Below are 23446 nucleotides of genomic sequence, written 5' to 3' on the forward strand. Positions count from 1 at the left end.
AGGCAGCAGTAGACCAGCATCCCCCAGGTTCTACAGGGTGAAATTACTATTTCTGTTAATCAGTCTGGTGGATTTGAACGAAGCAATAAATTGGCTGTTTCTGGTTCAACAAAAATGATCTTACTCTTCAGCAAAAATGTCAGTCTCCGAGCCTGTCTGTGGCAAAAACAAGTGCTTTTAGTGAACATACTTTGACGGATGCATTTGACCCCAAGGATTATGATGCAGCGATTGCAGCCCATGTCATGGGTGAGACAATCCACTGCACCAATTCCAAAACTTTTTGTACCAATTAGACCAAAAAATATGTAAAAAAAAAAAAAAATAAATAAAAAAAAAAAAAAAGGATGCCTAGGTTTACAAATACCCTTCAAATTGTAATCCTCTGATTGGGGACACATTGAGTGGTCAGCAACAGCATCAAGACAATTAGCAATTTCTAGTGAGAGCCACAGAGGGACAGTTAAAATGAGACAGCTGCTGCATGTACACATGATCAGTTGTGGAACCAGGGAGCCTCTGGGTAGAGACAGGGCTTCATATCAAAGGTCACGGCTTTGGTTTCTGTGGCACAGCAGCTACAGTATGCACACGTTGTACGCATGTACTGCCAATTTGCATGAGCTTTTCTCAACACTTAAAAAAACCCACAAATATTCTCATGCTGATGCAAACTTTATGTGACGGTGGTGCAGTCTGGTTTGGAACACTCAGGGGCCCCAGAATCCCCAAATTCTTTGTGGTGATTTCATTAACTTTGTCTGTGAACATGGGAATATGCACGACTAAATGACGATATCTGCTGACATGATGAAGGCTGTAAGGCTAAAAAGTGTGTCTGAGTTCTTGACCTTCATTATATCAGCCAGTATTAAATCTGCACTAATCAATATTTTATATTAGCAATGGGTCAGATGACTACATGTAATGTGGATGTGGCCGTAAAGCCACAGAGAATTATCACCCAACTTCATGGCTGGCTCCAGGATTTTTTTCTCTCCTGGTGCTAAAGGAGGGGCTTGACAAATATGTGTGGTGTCAAGGAAATATTTGATTTTCATGACTTCAGAGTTACTTTATAAAGAAGCTGTTTTTTTTTTTCAACAGAATGGTTCAGTGAATTTGGACAAAAAAGATGTATGTCTAATGCAACTGACCACAAAACAATGACAGTGTCTTTCATGTGAAAAGGTGAAAGACTTAACCACTGCACAGCACACATGCAGCCACAATTAATAACACAATACATGCACAATGCAACAACAAGAAGTGCATTTATTCCTTATGCAGACAGCTGTGCTTTGGCAGTAATATTTCAGATGAAATGGCCATTGCAATGTCAGAAATGAAATAAATAATAACCAAAGTGCATCCACAAGAACAAGTGCAGTGCAACTGGCTTATAAGCATGTTAACTGTGCAACAAATTGGTTATTTTCACATTCATAGTGATTATTTCTAATGCAAAAAAACCTTTGTATGCCGATGATATACACGTCCTGCTGTGTGTTTCTTAAATAAAAAAGCTCTGATAAACCGTTCAGCACCAAACAGCAGACAGACACAGGTAGAGACTCGCTGGTGAACACAGTGAAACATTTAGCAGCTAAAGAACCAGATGTTTTTCTATGGCGGTGGTGGAGACCAAACGCAGAGCTAAAAGGAGAGTGAATATTAGACTTACATTCATCAGATGGACACAAACATGGCTGTAAGTGGATGCTAATGTTGTGCCGTATCTGCTGGACAGTGTTTGCTCATTCTGCTGCCCTCAAGTGGCCAAAAAATTAAGATACTGTGCTTAAAATGGTGCATATCCCTGCATTAATTTGCTGAGTGAGCTGAGGTCCGGCTGCTGATTAAAGCAGTTTTAACCCAGCCATGCTGTAAAGGGAAAGTTAACCACAAAATCAAAAACACACATTGCTTCCACTTACCTGTAATGCTATTTATCCATCCGGACAGTTTTGGTGTGAGTTGCATTTTTCAGATATCAGCCATACAGAATACAAAAGCTCATTTATGATAAACATCAGATATGGATGTATTTTCATATATAAAGGGGGCATAAATGAGCCTTAATGATGTCCTCCTCGGCTGAGGAACTTTTTAATTAATGAATGTCATGAGGCAGAGATGTCCTGTCCTCTTCTACAGACTTAAAAAACATCTTTACTTGGTACAGTTCCTGCAAAAAATGACACCATAGTCATTTTAATATGTATTTCCAATCAAAATAAGAATAATGATGTAAAAATTATCATCACCTCTTATATTGCAAATCATATCGCAATTGCAATATCAGTCAAAAGAGATATTTTTAAAAATCGTTCAGCCCTAAACTCTAAATGCCACACCTGTCAGATCATGGATTATTTTGGCAAAAGAGAAGCACTGACTAATATGGATTTTAATAAATTTGCGAGCAAGATTTGAGAGAAATAAACCTTTAGTGTGCACAGATGATCTTTTACATCAACTCTTGGAAAATGGGAGCATTTATTTTCATTTTTTTTGTTGAATATACTTTTGATTTGGGGGTGAACTGTTCCTTTAAGGGCTCTTGACAGCACCATCAGATACTATAGAATAATTTTAATAGAGAATTTTGATGAAAGGGTTTTTAATACCAGTTATTCTAATATAGGTTTTAATCATATATTATTAAGCTCTGTTTCTGTATGATTATAAATGATCAGCTCATCTCTTTATGTTTTTTCCAGGCAGATGGAGCTGCTGTTTACATGCTGGTGGAGGGCGGGAAGTAGTACTACCTCCTGCATGAGCAAACACACAGCTGACACCGCGCACGGCTGAAGGCTGCTGGTGTCGAGGTGAGTGTGCACCTGCGATTTCAAACTACCTGTTGAGCGGTTGCACACGCGCCGAGCAAACTCGCTGCCTCTGTGTTTTGTCCCCCCACGACGCATAACCAACAACGCGCTTTGGAGCTTTTTTGGCGTCGGTGCGCGCAGCCGGCGAAGCGCTGAAGCTCCATCCAGCCCCGAAAGAGTTAAACGCTTCTCCCATGCACGGAGCGGCTGGCTGGCTGGAGGTTAGTTGGGCTGTTGCGGTGCAGAGCTGGTGGACGCGGCGGCGGCAGAGCACCAAAACCCCGGCCAAGTTCACTGCAAAGCGGACACCGATACACGTCCGAGCGGCCATGTCGGAGCGGAGGAGGATCTGTGGATTTGACAGCGCTCAGTCTTACTACTACTGAGCCCGAGTGTGTGTGTGTGTGTATGTGTGTGTGAGGGAGAGTGTGTGCGCGCGAGGGAGCTTTTCTGCTTGTGTGGATATCGCCTTCATGGACGGGCAACGGGGCTTTTACGAGATGGAGAACCCGACAGAGAACCCGAGCAAGGCGGCGGAGTACCTGAAGGAGCTGAATAAGATCATCGAGACCCAGCAGGGGCTGCTGGAGAAACAGAGGGTCCGGATCGACGAGCTGGAGCTCCAGGTGACGGATCTTTGCAAGGAAAACGCCTGCCTGAAAGATCAGCACCAGCGGCACCTGGCCACCTGCAGGCTCCAGCAGGGCAACCACTCCTCCTCCACCCTGGGCGCCATCAAGGAGAACGTCATGCAGGAGAAGTAAGTTCAATCTGTGCCACATGGTTTTTGTGTGAATGAGCAGGGCGCTGTCAAAGTTGTGTCGCTCCGGGCTGCGTGTGCTGGTGGTGTTTATCTGTGCCATCTCCGTCAGGTGGAACCGCAAATCAAACGCGCACTTTTTCTTCTGCCACTTTGTCACGGATCAGCCCTTTAATGGTCCGTGTAATTTCTACATTGTCAGGGATTATTTCGGGCTCATACACAGGCTGCGCACGCTTTACACGCGTATTGCGTAATGTGGAGCCCGTTAGGCGCACTGTGGAGGATATTCTAATGTGGAGAGCTCAGAACGTGTCAGAGCATCGGGGTAAAAGTCCCGATCAGTGGGTGTGACTTTGTTTTTATGGTGGCAGGAGAGGAAATCAGCTGTGGCGTTGTCACTAAACAAGTTTTTGCTCCAGCTGGTTGGTTGGCTTCGTCAGTCTGAAGCAGGGAATAATGATGTGATGTGCAGTTAATGTGCACAGCAGCGTTGACTTTGACTTATTTTCCTCGCCACCATAGTTGGGCTTTTAATTTGAAACGACGTAGCAGGTCTGGAGAGCTGCCCAGTGCCACTATCAGGATTGATTCAGAAATGTTCCGTCAAGGCTGCCAAAACATTTAAGGTTAATTGTTTAATAAATGAAAGGGAAATACTAAATGTTATTTCTCTTCTGCATCTGACAAACCAGAACAGAACATTTGGATGACATGGACTCCTCAGTCTGGTGTTGTGTAATGTTCTATCCACAACAGCAGGCAGACACAGCTTTATACACTGTACATACAGTACTTTATTGATTTTGTGACGAACATACTGCATGTTCTGAGCATTTTAAATACATGTCTTTATTTTTTTGTTAACCTTTGGCTTTTCACACATCATGAGCCTTTATTCCATGTAGCAGAGGACATTAATAGAGATAAAAATAACTGTCTCTGTCACAATATATGCAATTTAATATCACTGTTGATTGATCCAGGACCATAGGTCATTTATTAAAGGAGCAGTTCAACTCCAAATCAAAAATACATATTTATCCTCTTAACTGTAGTTCTGTTTGACAATCTAGACTGTGAGTTGCTGAGGTTTGAAGATATCGGCCATAGAGATGTCTCCCTCCTGGGGTTGAGTATTGTCTGGGGGGGGGGGGGGGGGTTGATACTGGTGCTAAAACAATACTTTTATAAGAGAGCAGGTGCCTAAATGGTGTAAATACAAAACACAGCATAAATAAAACCTAACTAAACTACACTAACATAACTTAATACAGTTACAGTACTAAAACAGCAAAATAAATAAATAAATCCAGCTTCAGACTTCAACAGCAATTACTTTGCAGAAATATTATCATATTTTCTAACCTGATGAAGGCTGCTGTCATCATCATCAGTGGTCTTCCCATAACAGATATGAATGGCAAATCATTATGACACGTTGCATCTAGTGTTTTATATGTATACGGCCCATCTCTGGGTTTAGGGATGCCCACACTGCCAGCTGATGTGCTTGGCATTGGGTCCCTCACCAGGTGCTTCCTCCCGTTACGTGTCATTATTGCATATACATCCCACTCGCTGTTGGAGTCCTTTGGAATGAAATACAGCCACACTTTAGATTGGTTAGATTGGTATTTGTTTAAGAGTAGGGCTGGGGTTAAACAAAGCTGATCAGTTGATTCAAATTGATTTTCCTTTGCTTTGTCTGATACTGATTCATAAAATCCCCAAACTGTGCTTTAATTTTTGTCTTCTCTCCTGTGGATGTGTGGCACAGCCTTCAGTTTTAACCCCGTTAGTCTCGCCTGACCAGCCTTTGGCACAAGATCGTTTCCACAAAACAATGGAACAGGAGACGCTGCTCAATTCTTAATGAAAACATTAATATTTTTAATAATGCATCAGGTTAGAGGGCTCCTTCTACATTTTACAGCATTAATTCTCCAAGAACCTCTTTCATATTCATACAAAATTGGTATTATGTCTGAAATATCCCTAACTGAATAAATATAATTATTGAATCAAATTGATGTGGGACCTTGTAAATTGAATTGATTTAGGAAATCTGAATCGATACCCAGCCCTAGCTACTAGCTAGCGGTAGGCTACCTGCTATCAGAGAGAGTGCTGCTGTAATGTTAACTAGCTATGGCACATGAAGCCATAGTTCTCTTGTCCGCAACATCTGCGCTAGTGTTGAGAGTCGGTCCTGTTGGCACCAAATATTGGCACCAAGTTTTCTTGAATGTAATGAACCTAGATGTCACAGGGCTTATTGGTTCTCAAAGCAGGAAAAAAATAGTCGGAAAAACTCCAAAGCAATGTCTCTTTCAAGAAATCAGGACCCGCTTACTGTAGACAATCCCCAGACTTTGTCGGGAGCAGTTTCATGTAGGAGCTACTGTCTTTCTGCCGGAGTACACCCGCTGACTGCATCATGGCACAGAAGGAACTGTGCATCCACTCATGGAGGAAAGGAAAGGTTACAGCTCAGCCAAGGTGGACATCATTAATGTTTACATCCAGCACTGTCACAATCACAGACCTTTTGTCCGTGAGTAGATGCTCGCTTTCGTCTGAGTTTTTCAAATTGTCGCTTTGAGCGTCGCGAGTTGAGTGCCATCAAATTCCATTCCCTTATGTCCAAAGCTCTGCGACTTACACCAAAAACAATCTGGATGGATTCATAGTCTTACAGGTAGGAGGAAAATGTTTTTGATTTTAGGGTGAACAAAAACATTCTCTAGTTCCAGCGTCTTTAATGAGAGGATTTAGTGATTTTCTCTGCTCTATGCTGATATCAGTTGAATCTCTTTGGGTTCATGGGAATTTTGATGGGCATGTTTCAGTATTTTCTGACATTTCATGGACTAATCACAATGAATATCAATATCTGGCCCTGACGCAGGACTGCTTATCTGGGCTGTGCATGGTTATCACCCAGAATTCAGACACATTCAGTCATAGATACACATGTAAAATTTGTGAAAATACAAGCTCACTGGATGGTAGGAGAATTTATGAGCTCTGAAAAACGAAGTACCATGAAAACTTATTCTGACAGAAAAGGGTCATTTTCATTAAAGTCAATAGAAGCAATGAAAAATCAAAGATGGCAGCCACCAGCGGCACCACTGAGCACTCTGCTGCTGAGCACAGTCTTACACCATCTATGATTTTGGTTTGTATTGATTTTAATGGAAAAGACCCCTCTTAAATCTCAGTAAATCCTCTTACCTGTGGGTTCACGAATGTTTGTACTTTCAACACACTTCCCATAACAAATCTTATGAATGGATGTTTGATTGAGGAGAAATCCATGCAGGAATAAGATATGTATAAACATGTCCTGGGTTAGTGTTAGAAATTGATATGATTGAGTTTAGGTGTCATCTAAGGATTCTTTTCATTAATATGTTGATTTCTAAAAAAAACCACAGCTCCTTCAAACACAAGGTGACTTCTTCAGAGTGCTAATTTTGTGCAGCTATTCTAGCATGAAAAGAGATTCAGTTTACAATGATATCAAACAGACAAAAGAACAGCAGAGAATATTTCATAAATGACTAACATTTAATTTGCTTTGTATTATCAAAATTCTTGGTAATTAGCTTTCTGTCAGTCAGCTGTTTGCCAATTGAGTTTCCAGAAAATCTTTTCTTGAAAGTAGGATGAAGTAACCAGGCAGGAATGTCTGCTTTTGGTTTTCGCAGTGAATGAAACGTCTCTTAATGGTCTTCTCCTGTGGTTCAGCACTGCACTGCCACATCCTCACAGATTTAAGAGAGAATGGTTCAAATCAAAGCAGCAGAGGCTGAGATATCCTGACTTTTAGTCTCTAGTATGGATCAGACTTCAACACACTTGATCGAACATTTGTCAGGAACAAAGGACAGACGTAGTATAAAGAGAGACAAAGTCTATATAATTTGCGTGAGGCAAAATATGACACTGGTACCAGGTTGATACCAGGTTGCTACTTTAGACCCTCCTAGCCTCCTAAATGGGCACTTCTTTCAAGCCCCCACACTTTCAGTTTTTTGTACAAACCTGTTAAAATAAGTCTATAGCCTAAGCCAAGATAACCCTCATGACATCATGATGACATCACCATGGTTATTTTTTTTTAACCTTTTTTTAACTCACAAAGGAGCACACAGTCTGAGCAGTATTCCTCACAATGAGCAAACTGAACTTTGTATGTAAAAGCAGCATAGAGCATCTTTAGAAACAAAAGCACTTTACAAGGTAGATTTATTTTTTATTTTAGAAGTGATGTGGCAGTGGATACTTCTGTGTGTCTTGCCAGACAGCAGCAGGGTGAACAGGCTGTGGCTGGGCTGGGTGTTGTCTTTTAGTATCCTTTGGACTCCTTTGTGCAGTCACCTCAGTTGATAGGTACCAGACACTGCATAAAGAAATGGACAAGTTAGAGCTCCCCTAACTTGAAGCCAAAGCCTCTTGGTCGCCCCCTGGTAGCATGCTACAGTATATGCCATTAATTCCGCCTCCCCAATGTTAATAGGTCATAGGTCAAACCAAAACCAAGATGGTTTCTGTCATTTTAGGCACTTTTTTTTATCATGCTTCCGTTTGTTAAAGTTTTTGCTGTGTTTACTGATCACTTTGATTTTATTTAGTTATTTGATGCCATAAAAATAGGATTTTATGCCATGATTGACAGCTGAGCTCTGCTCATGATCCCGCCTGCAGGCTGTGTGGCTGGGAATCGGAAAGCGTGGCTCCAGTGCTGGTCAATACTGCGCAGCCTCTGGCTCCTACAGCACAAGAAGGCAGCGCTTGTGTCTGGGATATTTTGGCTTCAGTGTTGTACAGTAGGAGGAAGTGGAGACGTGTCATCCATCTTTTACTTAAGCCAGTGATGGGTGCCAATGATGTTGAGGGTGGTTTTAATGATCCACTGTACCGTTTTCCTGTCCTGGGATGTGCGCCTCTCATACCAGTTTGTGATGTTTCTAGTCAGGATGCTTTCTGTCGCTCCTCTGTAGAAGTTGACAAGAACATTGCACAGGAATTTTGCCTTCTCAAGTGTCTTTAAGAAATAGTCACCTCTTAGCCTTCTTGCCAGAGTGGAGATGTGTGATGTCCATGACAGATTCTCTGTGATGCTGATTCCCAGGAACATAAAACTGTTCACCTGCTCCACCTCAGCTCCACTGATGTAGACAGGGGTGTTTGTCTTTGCCTCCTTTTATCACATTGATATAAAACCCCTGTAAATCCACTGTTGCCGTAACACCACCCTGTTCATTGATTTGCAACATTGCCTGCAGAGGTCCAATACAAGCAGAGATAGCAGAGGAAGAAACAATTTGTCAAAATCTCTGACAGATTTCTATCGTCTAACTGTAAACCAGTGCAACGCTGGTGTCATGATAGTTCCCATCACTTCCTCAGTCCTCCTCCCGCCTCCCTGCCTCTGTGCGGATGAAATTGCAGCATCTCCGGCGGTGAATGATTAGCTCTACAGTCTAACAGATAGTGTGATGATCCCAGCACAAGTTCAGACGTCACCAGAAAATACTGCCTTGACAAAATGTATTTTTTGCTTGGTGCAGCTGCATCTCCAGCAGTAACCTGGTTCTGTTTGTCTGTACAGAGTGCAGAACTGTAAGGCCCTTTTAACCTATGACATCATTATCATATTTGCTCACTCATCGTTTGTGCGGGGCTATAAATAGTTATCAGCGCCGAGCGGAGAGTCGGGGCTCGTCCCTCTGGATTTTCCATTCTAACGTGGCCTTTTAACACCTGAGTGGCAGAGTACACAGATCTGTGTTTGGATTCTGCTGACATGGTTCATGTCCGGGGTTCAAAATCAAGCAAATATTTTCAGTCAAAAACACACACATACACAGACAGAGTTATGTTTCCACCACTTAAGAGGACATTACATTGACTTGCATTCATTTCCTGGAGACGTGCCCTAGCCTACTTGCATAACCTTAACCCTAACCCTACATCTATATTATAAATATAATAATAATTTTACAGGAACCACCTACACACAGGGCTCCTTTTCAATATGATTTGTTATGACATAATAAATTTAAATACATAACTATATATATATATATATATATATGTATATATATATATGTGTGTATGCTAGCTATATATAAAGTTTTACGTGTCGTGTATTTTTTAAAAATATTTTTAAGCACTTTATTCAAGTGCTTTACTTGCTTATAAATATATGTATATATAAATGTGCCAGACATTCTAATTAATTAGATGCATAAATAATATTTTTTCCAGCAAAAAACACCTTTTATTTTAAGCCATCTTAGGACATAATTTCATTCTTTTTATCTATATCATAAACAGTCATTTTACCAGACTTAATTTTATTTAACTTAACAGCCTGGAGAAGTTTGATGAGAAGTGATGTTCTTACTGCCTCCCACCTGTGCCTGTAGTCTCTTAAAACTTTTATTATTTTTATTTGTTTTATTTTTTCATGGAGGGATTTAAACTTTAATAATGGTTCAATAAGTAACGTTTTTGAAGCATCTCTTACACTTATGGTCCCTGCGTGCCTCTGCCCCTCGTAGCATTTAGTACATTTCACTCCTACCTAACCCAAGTCTTACGTTATGGGGACTTCCATTTGGTCCCCATAAGGAAGGCTGGTCCCCACAATGTGAGTGTGTACACAGATTTATGTCCTCACAACATTACTCATGCACGTCCACACAAAGCTGAGAGGGAGTCCTGTCCCTTGTGCTCTGTCAACAGTTGGGCCACGTCAGCTGTTCTTTTTGTGTTGACCGCAGTCAGCATCCAGTCCTGGCCTTGACTGGAAGGCCTGTGGGGGAGCTGTGTTCCTCCCAGGCCCTCTGAGACACACACACACACACACACACACGCAGACACACATGCACACACACATAGTATAATGTTAGCGTATCCCCACACAGCAGGACAGGTCACCCTGTTACTCCAGGTAATCAGCAGAGAGTGAGAGCAGGCAGTGTTTTTTCTGTCCTGATAGAGTGTGAGCATGTTGATCCCACAACACTCTGCTTTATGAGCTAATCCACTGTGGTCGGGCTGCTATTCTGTGTTTACTCTGTGCTTTATTTGGCTGTTAAAGTTCACAACTTGCAAAAACTCACACAGCTCTTATCAAGGTTGGACTGTGTGTGTGTGTATGTTTGTGTGTGTGTGCATGTGTTGGTAGACATATGACCTGGAACAGTAAAGAAGAGAAAATTCCTATGGCTTTGAAAACATTTACATCATTAGAGTTCAGGATTGCTGAGGTGCGTGCTATAACACGTAACAACCGACATGTTGGGTCAGTAAAAGTGAAATACGGCTCACCTTACTTGACATTGTACTTTGGTGGTACGGATTCCCTCACAATTTGCATTTAATCAAATCTTCAAAAACGAGTCATCACACAGAAAACCTGAGGTTTTTGGGGCCCCTGGTGTGTAATCCATCCTGGTAATCAGGCAGCATTGGGAGGATAATTGGTGGCATAACAGTTGTTGGCTGACATCCCCTTAAAAAGACAGTTAAAGTGTTTTGAAGTGTGGTTGTGTGAAGCACGTATTCATAGTCAGTGTATTACCTACATTAGATGGAGATCGACGTGCCCCCAGTTTGGAGAAGCAGCAGGAGTACTGGTGTAGGTAGCTAGGCAATGTAAATCGCCATCCTGTGGGAATATGTTGCTTTGTCACTGTGTGAAGAAAACATCCACACCACCACAGCTCTAGCTAATCCCATGTAGGTTTGAGTGAAAACCATGCAGTATAAATATGTGATTTTTCACCTGCGTCAGTTAAATATGACTGGAAAGCTGACATTCTTGTGGATTCAAATCTCTGTTGGTTATATCTGGCAGTTGTGGTAGGATTGGTGCTTCACATCTGTTCCCTGGCTGGGATCTGCACTCTACAGAATGCACTCTTCTGTTTTCTTTTATGCTAACCCTTATCTATCCATGTGAGGTATTTCAGAACACAGTTTTCCTGTGGTACCCTACAGCACAAAGGCACCGAGCAGCTTCCTGGAGCATTACAGCCACATTGAATCAGATGAACTTGCTTTTCTATCACATTACATTCACACTATAGACCCACAAAGTGAACAAACCTTCACTCATAGGAAGAGCTGTTCTTGCGAGAATATGTATTTCAGACCTGGACTGAAGGCTTCATCACTTCAGTGTGTTTACACGTGTGTGTGTGTGTGTGCATGTGTGTGTGTGTGTGTGCGTGTGTGTGTGTGTGTGTGTGTGTGCGCAGCGCTGCAGGAAATAAGCGCTTGCTGGTCAGCGGCTCAGCGAATCAGGAGTCAAAGAAGTGAACGCCGCCAGAGGACATATGAAAATTGGTCAGGAATATAACTAAGTTTGGACTTTATGAGTAAGCACATATGCCACAGTTGCTGTGGGCAAGCTGTGAAATATGTGCTGTTTGTGATGCATTTAAAGCCAAAGCAGAAATACATTTCACACAGAGAACACTATAGATCCTGAAGCCTCAGGGTGGTCTTGACAGGCTTCCATTTGAATACAGAAGATGAGAAGAATAAATAAACTTCCAAAAAGAGAATGTTTCAGAATGAAATATTCATGGAGGTGTTGGATGGAGGTAAAAGAGACGTGCTCCATTATATGATCTGTCAGTGTTTATCCTCAGTATGTAATGAACCTTATGCTGTATGTTGCGTCTTCTTCTTGTATTTTAAATATCTTGTGTGGTAAAACTTGCAAGAGAGTTACTCAAAACTGCACATCAGAAGGTGAAGAATCTGGTGATTTATCGCACAATCTGGACAGGCGAATGCTAAAGAGAATTTGATGTATTGCCAAATGCAAAGTAAAGAAATAAATTCTTATGAGGTGAACACAAACAACAACACGGACTCCGCCGCTGCATTAAATGAAAGCTGAATAACAGAGATCCAGTATCTTTTCATTTCAGAGCTGTTTTTCCCCAAACTTTCCTAATGGTGTTGCTTTGAATTTGCCCCCCGGTGAGAAATCATGATATGAAAATGGAAAGTTAATTAATCTACAAATTAACAGGGAAAAAAAGTTTTCCATGCATAATGACTTCACTGTCGGTTTTAATGTCAATCTGATATCGTTTCCAATTAAAAATGTTTTTTCTTCTGCAGCGACAATAAGCAAGCTGCGTCCTGTAATGTTTCTGTGATAGGATACAGTACAGTCCTGAGGTTGCACCACTTTTTCAAAAAGCATTTTAGGTGATAGCAGAATTGTGAGAGTTGTTCATGTGTTGAGGAAGTAAAATATTCCTAACATCTGGAAATATTGATTTAAAGCTGCCCTCTGCATTAAAGGGATAGTTTGGATTATTTGATGTGGGGTTGTATCCGTAGTCAGTGTATTGCCTTTAGTAGATTGTGGTCGACACGCCCCCAGTTTGGAGAATCAGAGAGGAGTAGCGGCATGGAAGCTAAGCAATGAATTGCTGTGGACAGGGTCAGCAACAAAAAGTCCACCTAAAAAAATCAATATCAATGTACAGTATATTTAGAATATTTTTACCACTTTACTTTGCCATCAGACAGCCTTGTCTGAGAGGAAACTATTATAAAAGCCAAATATCTTTCACTTCAAACTGACCAAACTTAATGGGCAAAATCAGTAATTTTACCACGCAGAACACTGATGTTGCTGGTCTACAGCTTCCTTGATCTGTTAGTTTGTTGTCGTTATTGTGCACCTTCTGTGTTTTAAAAGGTTTATTTGAACTCAAAAGTACCACAATGACATGAACAAACTAACCAATCAAGTAAAACGAACTTAACGTAATGAACGTAACATAACATAACGAACGTAATGGACAAAACCTGAACCTATCCCTCATTAGCATATTTCATCCCAAACCCGATTACAGCTCGACAGCTTCCCTCTATGTATCAAACAGTAGGATTTGGTAGTGATGGGGACAATACATTAGGGAATTTGAATTGGCAACAACAAAATGGGAGAAAATTGGAAAAAAAAAAGTACTGCTACTACTGATAATAATAATAATAATAATAATAATAATAATAATAATAATAATAATAATAATAATAATAATAATGGAATAACAATAACAACAACAACAACAACAACAACAATAATAATAATAATAATAATAATAATAATAATAATAACAATAATGATTTTAACACAGCCCAAACCCGATATAAGGCCATGAAATATGTGAGAAATACAGCCCAACCCAATCCCGTTGGATCCCACCGGGTCCCTTTGGGTTCAGGCACAGACATTAAGCTCTCAGGGCAGTGGTAGACCAGCATCTCACGTGTTCCGCGAGGTGATATTAACTGATTTTGCCCTTGGGGTTTGGTTAGTTTGGAGAAAGTGATATTCTAAACAAAGCGTACATTTAAACTGAAATTTTTTTTAAGTTGCTAAAATTAGGGCTTTGTGATCAATCGCTACATTATCAAGATCATAATATGGCCAAGTGTAATATCCAAATCACAGAATCAGAAATGAGATTTTTTTGAAAAAGAAAAAATGCATGATAAAACAGCATTATAATGAAGTACTATAGTGCTGCAGAGATGCCCTGGCCTAAAAATCTTGTTCTCCAGATGAAAGAAAACATGTTTGTTTGGTACAGACTCAAATACCACATTATCATGATTTTTTTTTTCAGTCAAAATGAAAAATGTAATGTGCAAATTACCTTTCCCACAAAGTGTATTGCATATTGCAATCAAAATAATTGCAATGTGTCATTGGTTTTTCCCGTATCATGGAGCCCTAGCTAAAATACCTTTAGTTTCTGACCCCGTCCACAGCAGTACATGGCTGAGCTTTGATTCTGGTTCCTCTCTCTGCTTCTTCAAAAACTGGCGGCATGTCAAACGCCAACTGCTGTAGGTAATACACTGATTATGGATAAGTACCTCAGACAACTCCACATCAAATAATCCAAACTATCCCTTTAATCGGTGGTTTATGAACTTTCCCTGCCACAGTCTTTAATAGAACAGAATCCAAAATCCATATTAATATTTAAATAAGTTTTGACTTTTTGCTTGAAATATTATATCAGATCCTTCTGAGAGCGGGCCACTGGCTCAGTGCTGACTCGTGCTTATTGATAGTCTTGTGGCAGACTGCGAGCGTGGAATATTGTTTACTGGAGCAGAACAGTACAAATTAGAATTTTTTTTTTCTTGAACTCTTGCCAGGAAGTGGTTGATCTATGAGGCAGGAGTTTAAAGGTACCCTGACTTTCATCATGAGCAGATACAGTTTAATCTACAGTCAACATTTCTCACCATATGTAGCCTGTAGATCTTTAAAGGAGACATCTGTAATATATTGTAATAAATAATAATAATATTAAGGAAACGTGTTAAGTTGAAATACTCACTTCTCTGACATCAACGCTGCAGCCGTGGTGTCCCCCTTTGAAACTTCCATTCCATGCCAGAAAAGATATTTTTGTTTGCCCATTTTATGTTAATTAGGATTTAAATTAATGCTGATTATTTGCCAAATGAGTAAGTATCTGTTTATGAGTCATAAGAAATGATAAATAATTTTGTAGACGTAACAGATGTTTATAACAGTTAAATTCAGCAATTTGTTAATGGAGTTTGGCAGGCAGTGAGACGGGCAGCCACTGAGCTACAACTCCAGAGTGTGTTATTTCAGAGCAGTAGGCTTTTGTTTTCAGGATAATGGTCTTAACTGTACATTGACAGACAACTGACAGTTGTAAACAGCTGATCAACTTACAGTGGAGGACTCGTCCTCCCTTGTTATTGCCAGTTTACGATGTTGCACACACCCTGCGCTACTGCAGTATTCCTGCAGTGTTCCTGCAGCCTGCAGAGCTTCCCCTGGGAGAAGAGGGCAGCGGGAAATGACTCACTTCAATCATATATTAAATAAGATTACAACCTATGTAATATACAGTCCCATGGCTCCAACTGCTGTACTAATTTCTGCACGCACAGTTGCTGCGTATTGCACCTTTAATGCCTAAAAAACATCTTGAATGCATTCACTCAGAAAACAACATGTAAAACCTTTATTAACAGCATTGAAGTTTGCTGGTGAGTTGCTGCCTCCGATGGTGGTTTAGCTTGAAAAGCTGTTACTTTACACCCCAGTCAGCAGATTTCCCACATTGCTGTTGTCAAAGCTTTGTTATAAAGTGCAGTGAGCTTGCTGAAATATTAGTTGAGTTGTATTTTACACGGTGTGGCAGATTATAGCCTGGGAACCAGACAAGTCTGTGAACTATTTTATTTGCTCTGGCAGATCATCTGGTCCCTCAAACAGATTTTCAGCCAACCTGGATTGGGCCAGTCGCAGCTATTTATCTAATATGGGGCAGGTTTGATACCAAAGAACCAAAATGGTTGCCAGAGGGCGGTCGGGCATTAGAGAAGCAGCAGGGAGAAACTGTGTGTACTGCCAGAACATTTTCAAATCCAATGCTGGAGCAGTAGAAAGGAGAACCAAGATTTATTTTGGTTCTGTGAAGTTTGAATGAAGTGTTTTTATGATGACCTGTGAGGGAAAATTACTGTTTTTGTCAGTGGAGTCTGGTGTCTTTGAGGAGAGTGATATAAAGGCTGTTTCTGCTAAAGCAAAAAAGATCTTACTCTGTAACAAAAGGGTCTATCTCTGTATTGATCGTTTCCATTTAAAAAACTGGAAGCAAGTCAGCTGTATATTTCACTCACAGGTAACATGCAACAGAAACGCTTTCATTTTTATCAGTGCATCTCACGTCCCAGCTACATTTGACAGGCATAAACGGAAGCTGAAGCATTTATTTAGACTTCAATACTATATTTTTTTATTTTCTGTCTTTCATAATACTGCTCACTTTGGATTAGTTATGGGGTCATGATTTTGTGAAAGAGACACTAGTTTTGAATTTTGCAAATTTGGTGCTTTGAGCACCACAAGCTGAGTGTCATTTAGTCCCATGCATGTAGGAGAACTCAGCTTTCTCGGTCAATAAAGCAGCACTGAGGAATTTATTGCTCTTATTGACATTTACAATCAACATTGACTGGACATCTACAGGAAGTACTGAATCTTCCTGCATCCAGTAGCCTCAAAATGATGGCAGTAATGAAGCTTGAGGTCAGCTGCATCATGCTTAACACCCACACTGAAATGGCCTCTTTAGGAAAACAAGGAGTTCTCCATTTTTTGTCCAGGACACAGATTGCTGATAGCATGTTCCTTCTAATTTACGTCATTGTCTAAAAAGTTGTACTTTTAAAGCCTTTTTGCCTCTATAATGTATTAAGCTCCACTGTTTACTTATTTACTTATTTATACCTTGCCGTTAGCGCACCTTGTGTGGAACAGTATTGGTATTCAGCCGGATGGATGGCATCAAACTATGCTCCCCCTGGCGCCGTCCGTTTGAGAGCACACGATAACATTTTTCTCTAGGATTTTATCAGGTGTGTAAATGGAGGCCATCTATCATTCAGCTGAAGCCATTTCTCTGCCAGCTGCAGGACCTATCTGTTAGAGCAGCCTGACCGGCACTCATCCATTATATCGCAGTGGACCTAAAGGCTCATTGTGGAGCGACCTGGAATTGCAATTTCAACCAACGCCTTGTCAGTTATCAGGGAGGCAGACGAGGGCCAGTGTGAATGTACAGTATGCAGGTTATGTTAAAGTTCACAGTTTCAGACCAGTGGTTGGAACGGAAGTGTGAATGAGCCAGCTGGGATTCACTGTCCTCTGGGTCATGTGTTGTCATTTGCATGATTACTGCTGCAGCCACGGGATGTTTTGTGCAGGATGAGATAGACACAATGAATGCAACTAATGCATCAGGTCCGCAGTGTGATGAATGCATGCTGAGCAGTGGTGGACTCGGACTGCCTGAGGGGCAGGGGCGAGAAAAATTAAAAGGGCACCCAAACCTGTATGTGGTGGGGCACCAGCATGGCAAAAAAGATTAATTAATAAAAACACACGGGGAATTATTTAACTATTTAAAGACATGTAGAGGCCAAATAATTATGTAGTATGCAGGGAAGCCTGTAGCACTGCAATGTGTTTTGTCCACTAGGAGGGCATTTTAAAGGGGACTTTGCCATGTTTTGTCCATTAGAAGGGCACCCTGGAGGGCACTTTACTAGATTTTGTCATCTAGAAGGACACCCTAGGGTGCTTTGCCCACATTTTGTCCACTAAAAGGGCTCTTTAGGGGGCACTTGACCATGGTTTGTGCTTTAGAAGGGCACCCTAAGAGGGCACTTTACCACATTTTTTGTCTACTGGAAGGGTACCCTAGAAGGCACTTTGCTACAATATGTCCACTAAAAGGGCACTTGAGAGGGTACTGCACCACCTTTTGTCCACTGGAAGGTAACTTTAGAGGGCTCTTTACCAAGGTTTGCCCACTAGAGAGGAACTTTATGAACATTTTATCTACCTTAGGAGCATCCAAAAGGGCACTTTTGTGTCATTTTTTCCAACGTAGGCTGCCAGGGGCTTACCTTGTGAGGCAGCTGGATTTGCAAGATCACACGTTAGAATCCATAGATTGCCCCCATTGCGCCCTCTTTGAGTCCAGGTGATGCTGCGGCTTTAGCGTTCTTATTTTTTCCCATTTCTTCTTCTTTCCGCTCCTCACTTCTTGTCCCGTGAGAGAAAGGAGCTCTGTTGTTTTCCTGTGTTTTGAACTTTGACTAAATTGAGGCAGAGCAGCTGTTTGCTTTGAACAGGAACAACTTTTCTTACCAACAAGCTGTTTTATGATCATCACTTGGCACTTTTCTCCCCCGTCTGTTGACTCTCACAGCACTGCCACACCTCAGCTGTCACTCTGCCAGAGGCCTGCCATGATTGGAGGGCTTCAAGATGAATTGTGTTTTCCACACACACACACGCACACACACACACACACACACACACACACACACACACACACACACACACACACACACACTTTGACAATAGTTCTGACACTTGTGCACAGGAAGGGAGAGCTGCTGCATCAAATCAAGTGCTCAAAAAAGAAATTGTCTCTCAATAGTCTCTGTCTGTGGTCTCATGCCCATTACAGCATCTACTGAAGATGTAAATCTGAAAAGTTTTATTTTTAATTATCGTTATGTCCTTAGACAGCTGGTCACTGTAGTAGCAAATATTACTCAAACAGAAGGAAATGTAGTGAGAAAGTGGAGGAAAATTGTGCATGTGTTGTGGACTATTTTCACTGGCGGATTAATACAGAATTGGTGCTCTAATTAGTATTTCTGGCAGCAAGACAGTGTAATTGGGATTGAGTCAAACTAAACTACAGTGTTTGTGTATTAATGAAGGAGCATGTCAGCCAGTGTAACAATGTGGCTCATATCATGCACTTTTAATAATTTAAGGACAGCAACAGAGCTCTACAGCACAGAGAAAAAAGATATGTCAGACTTTGTATACACACACACAATACCTATTTATTAGTATCAGTTAGGGTTGGGCAATTGGACAAATATAACGTCTGTGGACGATGGACTGACTCCATTGCCGGTGGCTTTTTTTCAGGTGATATTTGTCATTTTATTTTGCTCATGAAATGGTTTGCAGAGTGACAGGTGCTGCTCCGCACCACACGTCACGGGACACACCCACTTGTCGCTGGTATCGGCAAAAATAAATCTGATCAAATGCCAGTCACTGTACTGCCGGGGTGTTTAACTACATTTGTTAAAGGGACAGAAGTTTCAGAAGGAGAAACTGATGGGGTTGGACTTTCAAATAAAAGAGGTGTGATGACAGCAAGACGCATCCATGGAAGCGCTGATGTGACTTAGCCTGTGTTAGATGTGATAGACAGATAGTTCACCGAATCACCTGCGAAGTGTTTTTTTTTAAAGTGCCTGCCCTTTTCCAAACAGTTTCTAAGGATGACTTCCAAGATGGTTCAGTGTAGGTGTCACCGGGCCTTTACTGTATTTGTGCACATTGTGAATGACACCCAGACTGTCAAAATACTTGGATCTTTATGATCCGACTCTATGTCTTTCTCATCAGTTAAGAGCAGCAGTGTACAAAACTTCCAGCCAGCTTCTCACGTTTAGCCAGCACTACTTGTTAGCTGACATGGTATTTGAACTTTATTCTCGAATTTCTATTTTTTCCCCTTTAATGTGTCCCTAATACTCCATTGTAGTCATAACATAACATCAATTCCAGGAGCCACAGTCTCCAGTTAAACTTTCATTCTTATTCTGCGTCTTATAAGCGTATAAACTTTATAGTTTTGACCTTCAATATTTGGATCAAGTAGCTGGTGGAAAATAAGGTGTGCAGAACTTGATCATGATCAGATATTTGTTATCTATCCCACAGCTCAGAATATCTAAAGGTCAGGTTTGAGTGTAAATGAGCTCTGTGATGACTGAAGAATACCTGAAGATCCACTCACTCAGATACTTTGTCAAATTTTCTCTGAGATGTCATGAGGCTCTTATCTCGACATTTTCAATCGGTGTGTTTTGGAGGTTTGGTCTAATGGTGGTTTGAAATTAATGTGTCTTTTGTCAAACACTGTTCAGATTTACCTGCTTGAATAAAGTCACACAAGTACAAATGATATATCTTTTATATGATGTCGAACAACAGATGCACTGATCGACCGAGCAGACACCAGAACCAGCGTGACGGTTAGCGTCATATATTTGATTTTGTGCCGTCATGTACACACATGCTCTGCACGGTGGTCACATCATGTGCGCGCATGACCGAAACCACATAAACACAACAGTGCTGATCACAGACACACACACTCAGTCACATGTTCATGTGAAGTCGGTATCAGTGATAGATTGCAAGAACAGGATACAGTGTTTCCTCTAGGATTTTTTTCAGCAGCGGGGCCAGGCGTTCCATTTCTCTTCTTAGAGAAATATTTCAATAAACTGATCTGAAAAATGCAGTCAGTTGTTACATAATGGTGTGTAGATATTAACGTTAGCCTAATACTATCAATTAGTTTACTCACGTTAGCAACACTACTACACTGCTACTCTTTCCATTTCAGTTTAGTCTGATTATGACTAATTTGTCTCTCAGCTGTACATAGAAAGGAGTTTTTTAAGTTTGCTGGTTCACTGTTGTGATCAAGCAGAACTTCAGTAATCTTCATGAAACCCAACAACCCAGGAGAGCTGTTATCTTGTGAAACCACATGGCAGGATTTGAAGGGGAGTGGAAAAAAGGCCTACAAATATTCTCATGCCTTTTCCTTTTCAAAGTGAAATTTTGACTCTGTGACCTTGGAATATATTCATCCCTAAGTAACCCATTACCTGCTTCTGAAAAAAGGCAAAAGCTTTGCAAATGTTGTTCATAGCTGAAATGTTTGAAATATTTGTGATATCTACACAGTTTGTGCTTAGGGCCAAAACCTTCCTGGAGGCCATGGAGCCAGTATGGATGTATTGACGCCGCAGAGAGATGAGTTCCATTTCATTTCACATCATCCAGCACACTGAAAACTAGAGCTGCTCTACAGGCAAAGATTTTCCACTCAGCTTACAGTGGGTTACTGTGGGATTCTCGGCCTCTATCACAGGTCGAGTATTTGGTGAAGGGTGGCTGAAATGACACCGGCTCCTTGGAGTCTCTGGGCATCAAACATAAAAAAACATTTTGAGATGCAGGATTGGATATTGATCCTCTGTGTTTGACCAAACTCTGTGGCTCAGATTCTTATGGTTGCTCACTCATTTTTAATCACATAGTGGCTTCAATTCAATTTCATTCATGAATTCATATTCCAGACAGGCTTGTATTCTAATTTCTTTGTATATATTTAGTAGGAAGCTGCTGTTTTAATTTGCTGTTGATGCTCTTAAAGCAAACACTTCCTACATGTTTACCTGCTGTCAGGATAAATACAGTATATTTTAGTTTAAGTGTCTCTAGAATTATTATACAACTGTGTTATGTCACAGCCAATGCTTTTCTAAGAATTGACCGTTTTACTTTGTAAGGTTGTGTAATATTACGAAATGTGGGATTCAATCTGATGCTGAGTAATTTTCACAGCCAGGGCCAGAACTGATTCTGTTACTGATGCCACTGTTCTCTCTTGCTTAATCCCTTGCAGTGGTGGACAAAGTACTCAACCCCAGTATTTGAGTCAAAGTATAGATACTCCTGGTCAAATGTTACTCAACTACAAGTGAAAATTACTTAGTCAAAAACTTGACTTACTCGAAACTTACTCGAGTTAAAGTACTAGAGTTACAAAGAATTCCGAAGTACATTTTCTAATATCATGATGCATTTACAGAACCTTGTAACTCTCTGAAACCATCTAATGATGCACTGATGCTTGTAGAACCACTCCGCTACACAAAGTCTATAGAAACACCTATAAAAACTTCAACATAGAAATGTAATCAAAAACAAAAAGGAAGGTTATTGTCATTTTCTGATGTAACTGTATTAAAATCACTGCATGAAATTAGATTGAAGCCGACTGTAAGGAGTTCTTCAAGTCTATTAAATAACTGAGATTTCTGTCTGGCTTTAGGGGCAGTATATATATTATGTGGTATTTTTTACCCCGATAAAAACAATTTAACATTAAATGCCCATCTGGAATTATTTCTCTTTTTCTAATTATAATAACATCTTGAGATTTAATTTTGTCTTTCTCCTGCCGTCATCATTACTGAGTTTTGTTAGAATGAAAGAGGGAGAGTTTGTTTGTTCTTGTTACAGAGCGCCTGGATGAAGTATTTCTGCTTTTACATCAATCCCAGTTGAGAGTGGGTACTGTGATTGATTTCCTTCTGTGAGGAACACAGCGCCAACTGCATTTTAGAAAATAAAAAAACATCAACAGCTGACCTCAAAGCTGTGCTTAGACTAAAAGTAATGAGTAACGACAACCTTTCTTGAAATGTAGTGAAGTCAAAAGTACAATATTTGTCTTTGAAATGTAGTCGAGTGAAAATCTGAAGTTTAAAAAAAAAAAAAAAAAAAAATATTCAAGTAAAGTACAGATACTCAAAAAATGTACTTAAGTACAGCACTCAACTAAATGTACTTCATTACTGTCCACCAATGATCCCTTGTACTTTAAAACACAGCAAATAGTTGGTGGGGATGATATCTCCTAGTTTGATAATATCATGATACTTTGGTGCTGATTGCCATTCAGTATTATGATTTATTGCAATTTTTGTTGTCTAGTTTTATATTATTTTTACCTTTGTTTAACTAGAACTGCACATTTAATTGCAATAAAATCACAGTATGGCCGAGTGTAATATTCAATTCGCAGAACCAGAATCAAATGGAATAGTGAGAAAACAGCATCATAATGTAGAGCTGCAGAGATGACATGACCTAAAACTCTTGTTCTCCAGATGAAAGAAAACATGTTTGTTTGGTACAGAGCTCAATAAATGTCACATCATCACAATTTGAATTTTGTTTTTCAGTGAACATGAAAATTGTGATGCAAATCTGATCATTCCCACAATTTAATTTGTGTTTAATAAGTGCAATATGACTTTTTTTTTTTTTCACAAAATTGTGGAGCCCCATATTCAACCAGGCAAGTCATTAAAAACTAATTCTTATTTACCAGTGTTGGCCTGGCAATAACACTAGACCATGTGAAAAAGTTGTCATCACTTATATCATACACTTATATTTACAAAAAAACATGCACATCACATGTCAGTCAGTCTTTTTGTGTTTTTTTTATTTCAACATCATCATTGCTATACTGCATATAAAAGTAGTAAATAAAACACTTTATGATGCTACATTTAGCTGCTCCTGCTCAACCAGCTAGTGCCAATAAGA

At 40.3% G+C, this 23446-nt stretch overlaps 1 protein-coding gene across 4 annotated transcripts in view; it reads left to right on the top strand.

The window, feature by feature from the left end:
• Positions 1–2708: 2708 nt before the first annotated feature.
• Positions 2709–23446, top strand: part of iqsec1b (IQ motif and Sec7 domain ArfGEF 1b) — a 332046-nt gene continuing 311308 nt past the window's right edge. For 2 of the 4 annotated variants that reach the window (XM_084726876.1, XM_084726885.1), the window contains exon 1: positions 2709–3594. In XM_084726876.1, the coding sequence (XP_084583002.1) occupies positions 3308–3594 (287 nt within the window). In that variant the 5' untranslated portion in view covers positions 2709–3307. The remainder of the gene's footprint in view (positions 3595–23446) is intronic. The other 2 variants (XM_084726895.1, XM_084726926.1) reach the window with 2 other exon arrangements.

This window comes from Lutjanus erythropterus, chromosome 2 (assembly GCF_056507025.1).
Source record: "Lutjanus erythropterus isolate fLutEry1 chromosome 2, fLutEry1.hap2, whole genome shotgun sequence".
NCBI classification, from domain to species: domain Eukaryota; kingdom Metazoa; phylum Chordata; class Actinopteri; order Lutjaniformes; family Lutjanidae; genus Lutjanus; species Lutjanus erythropterus.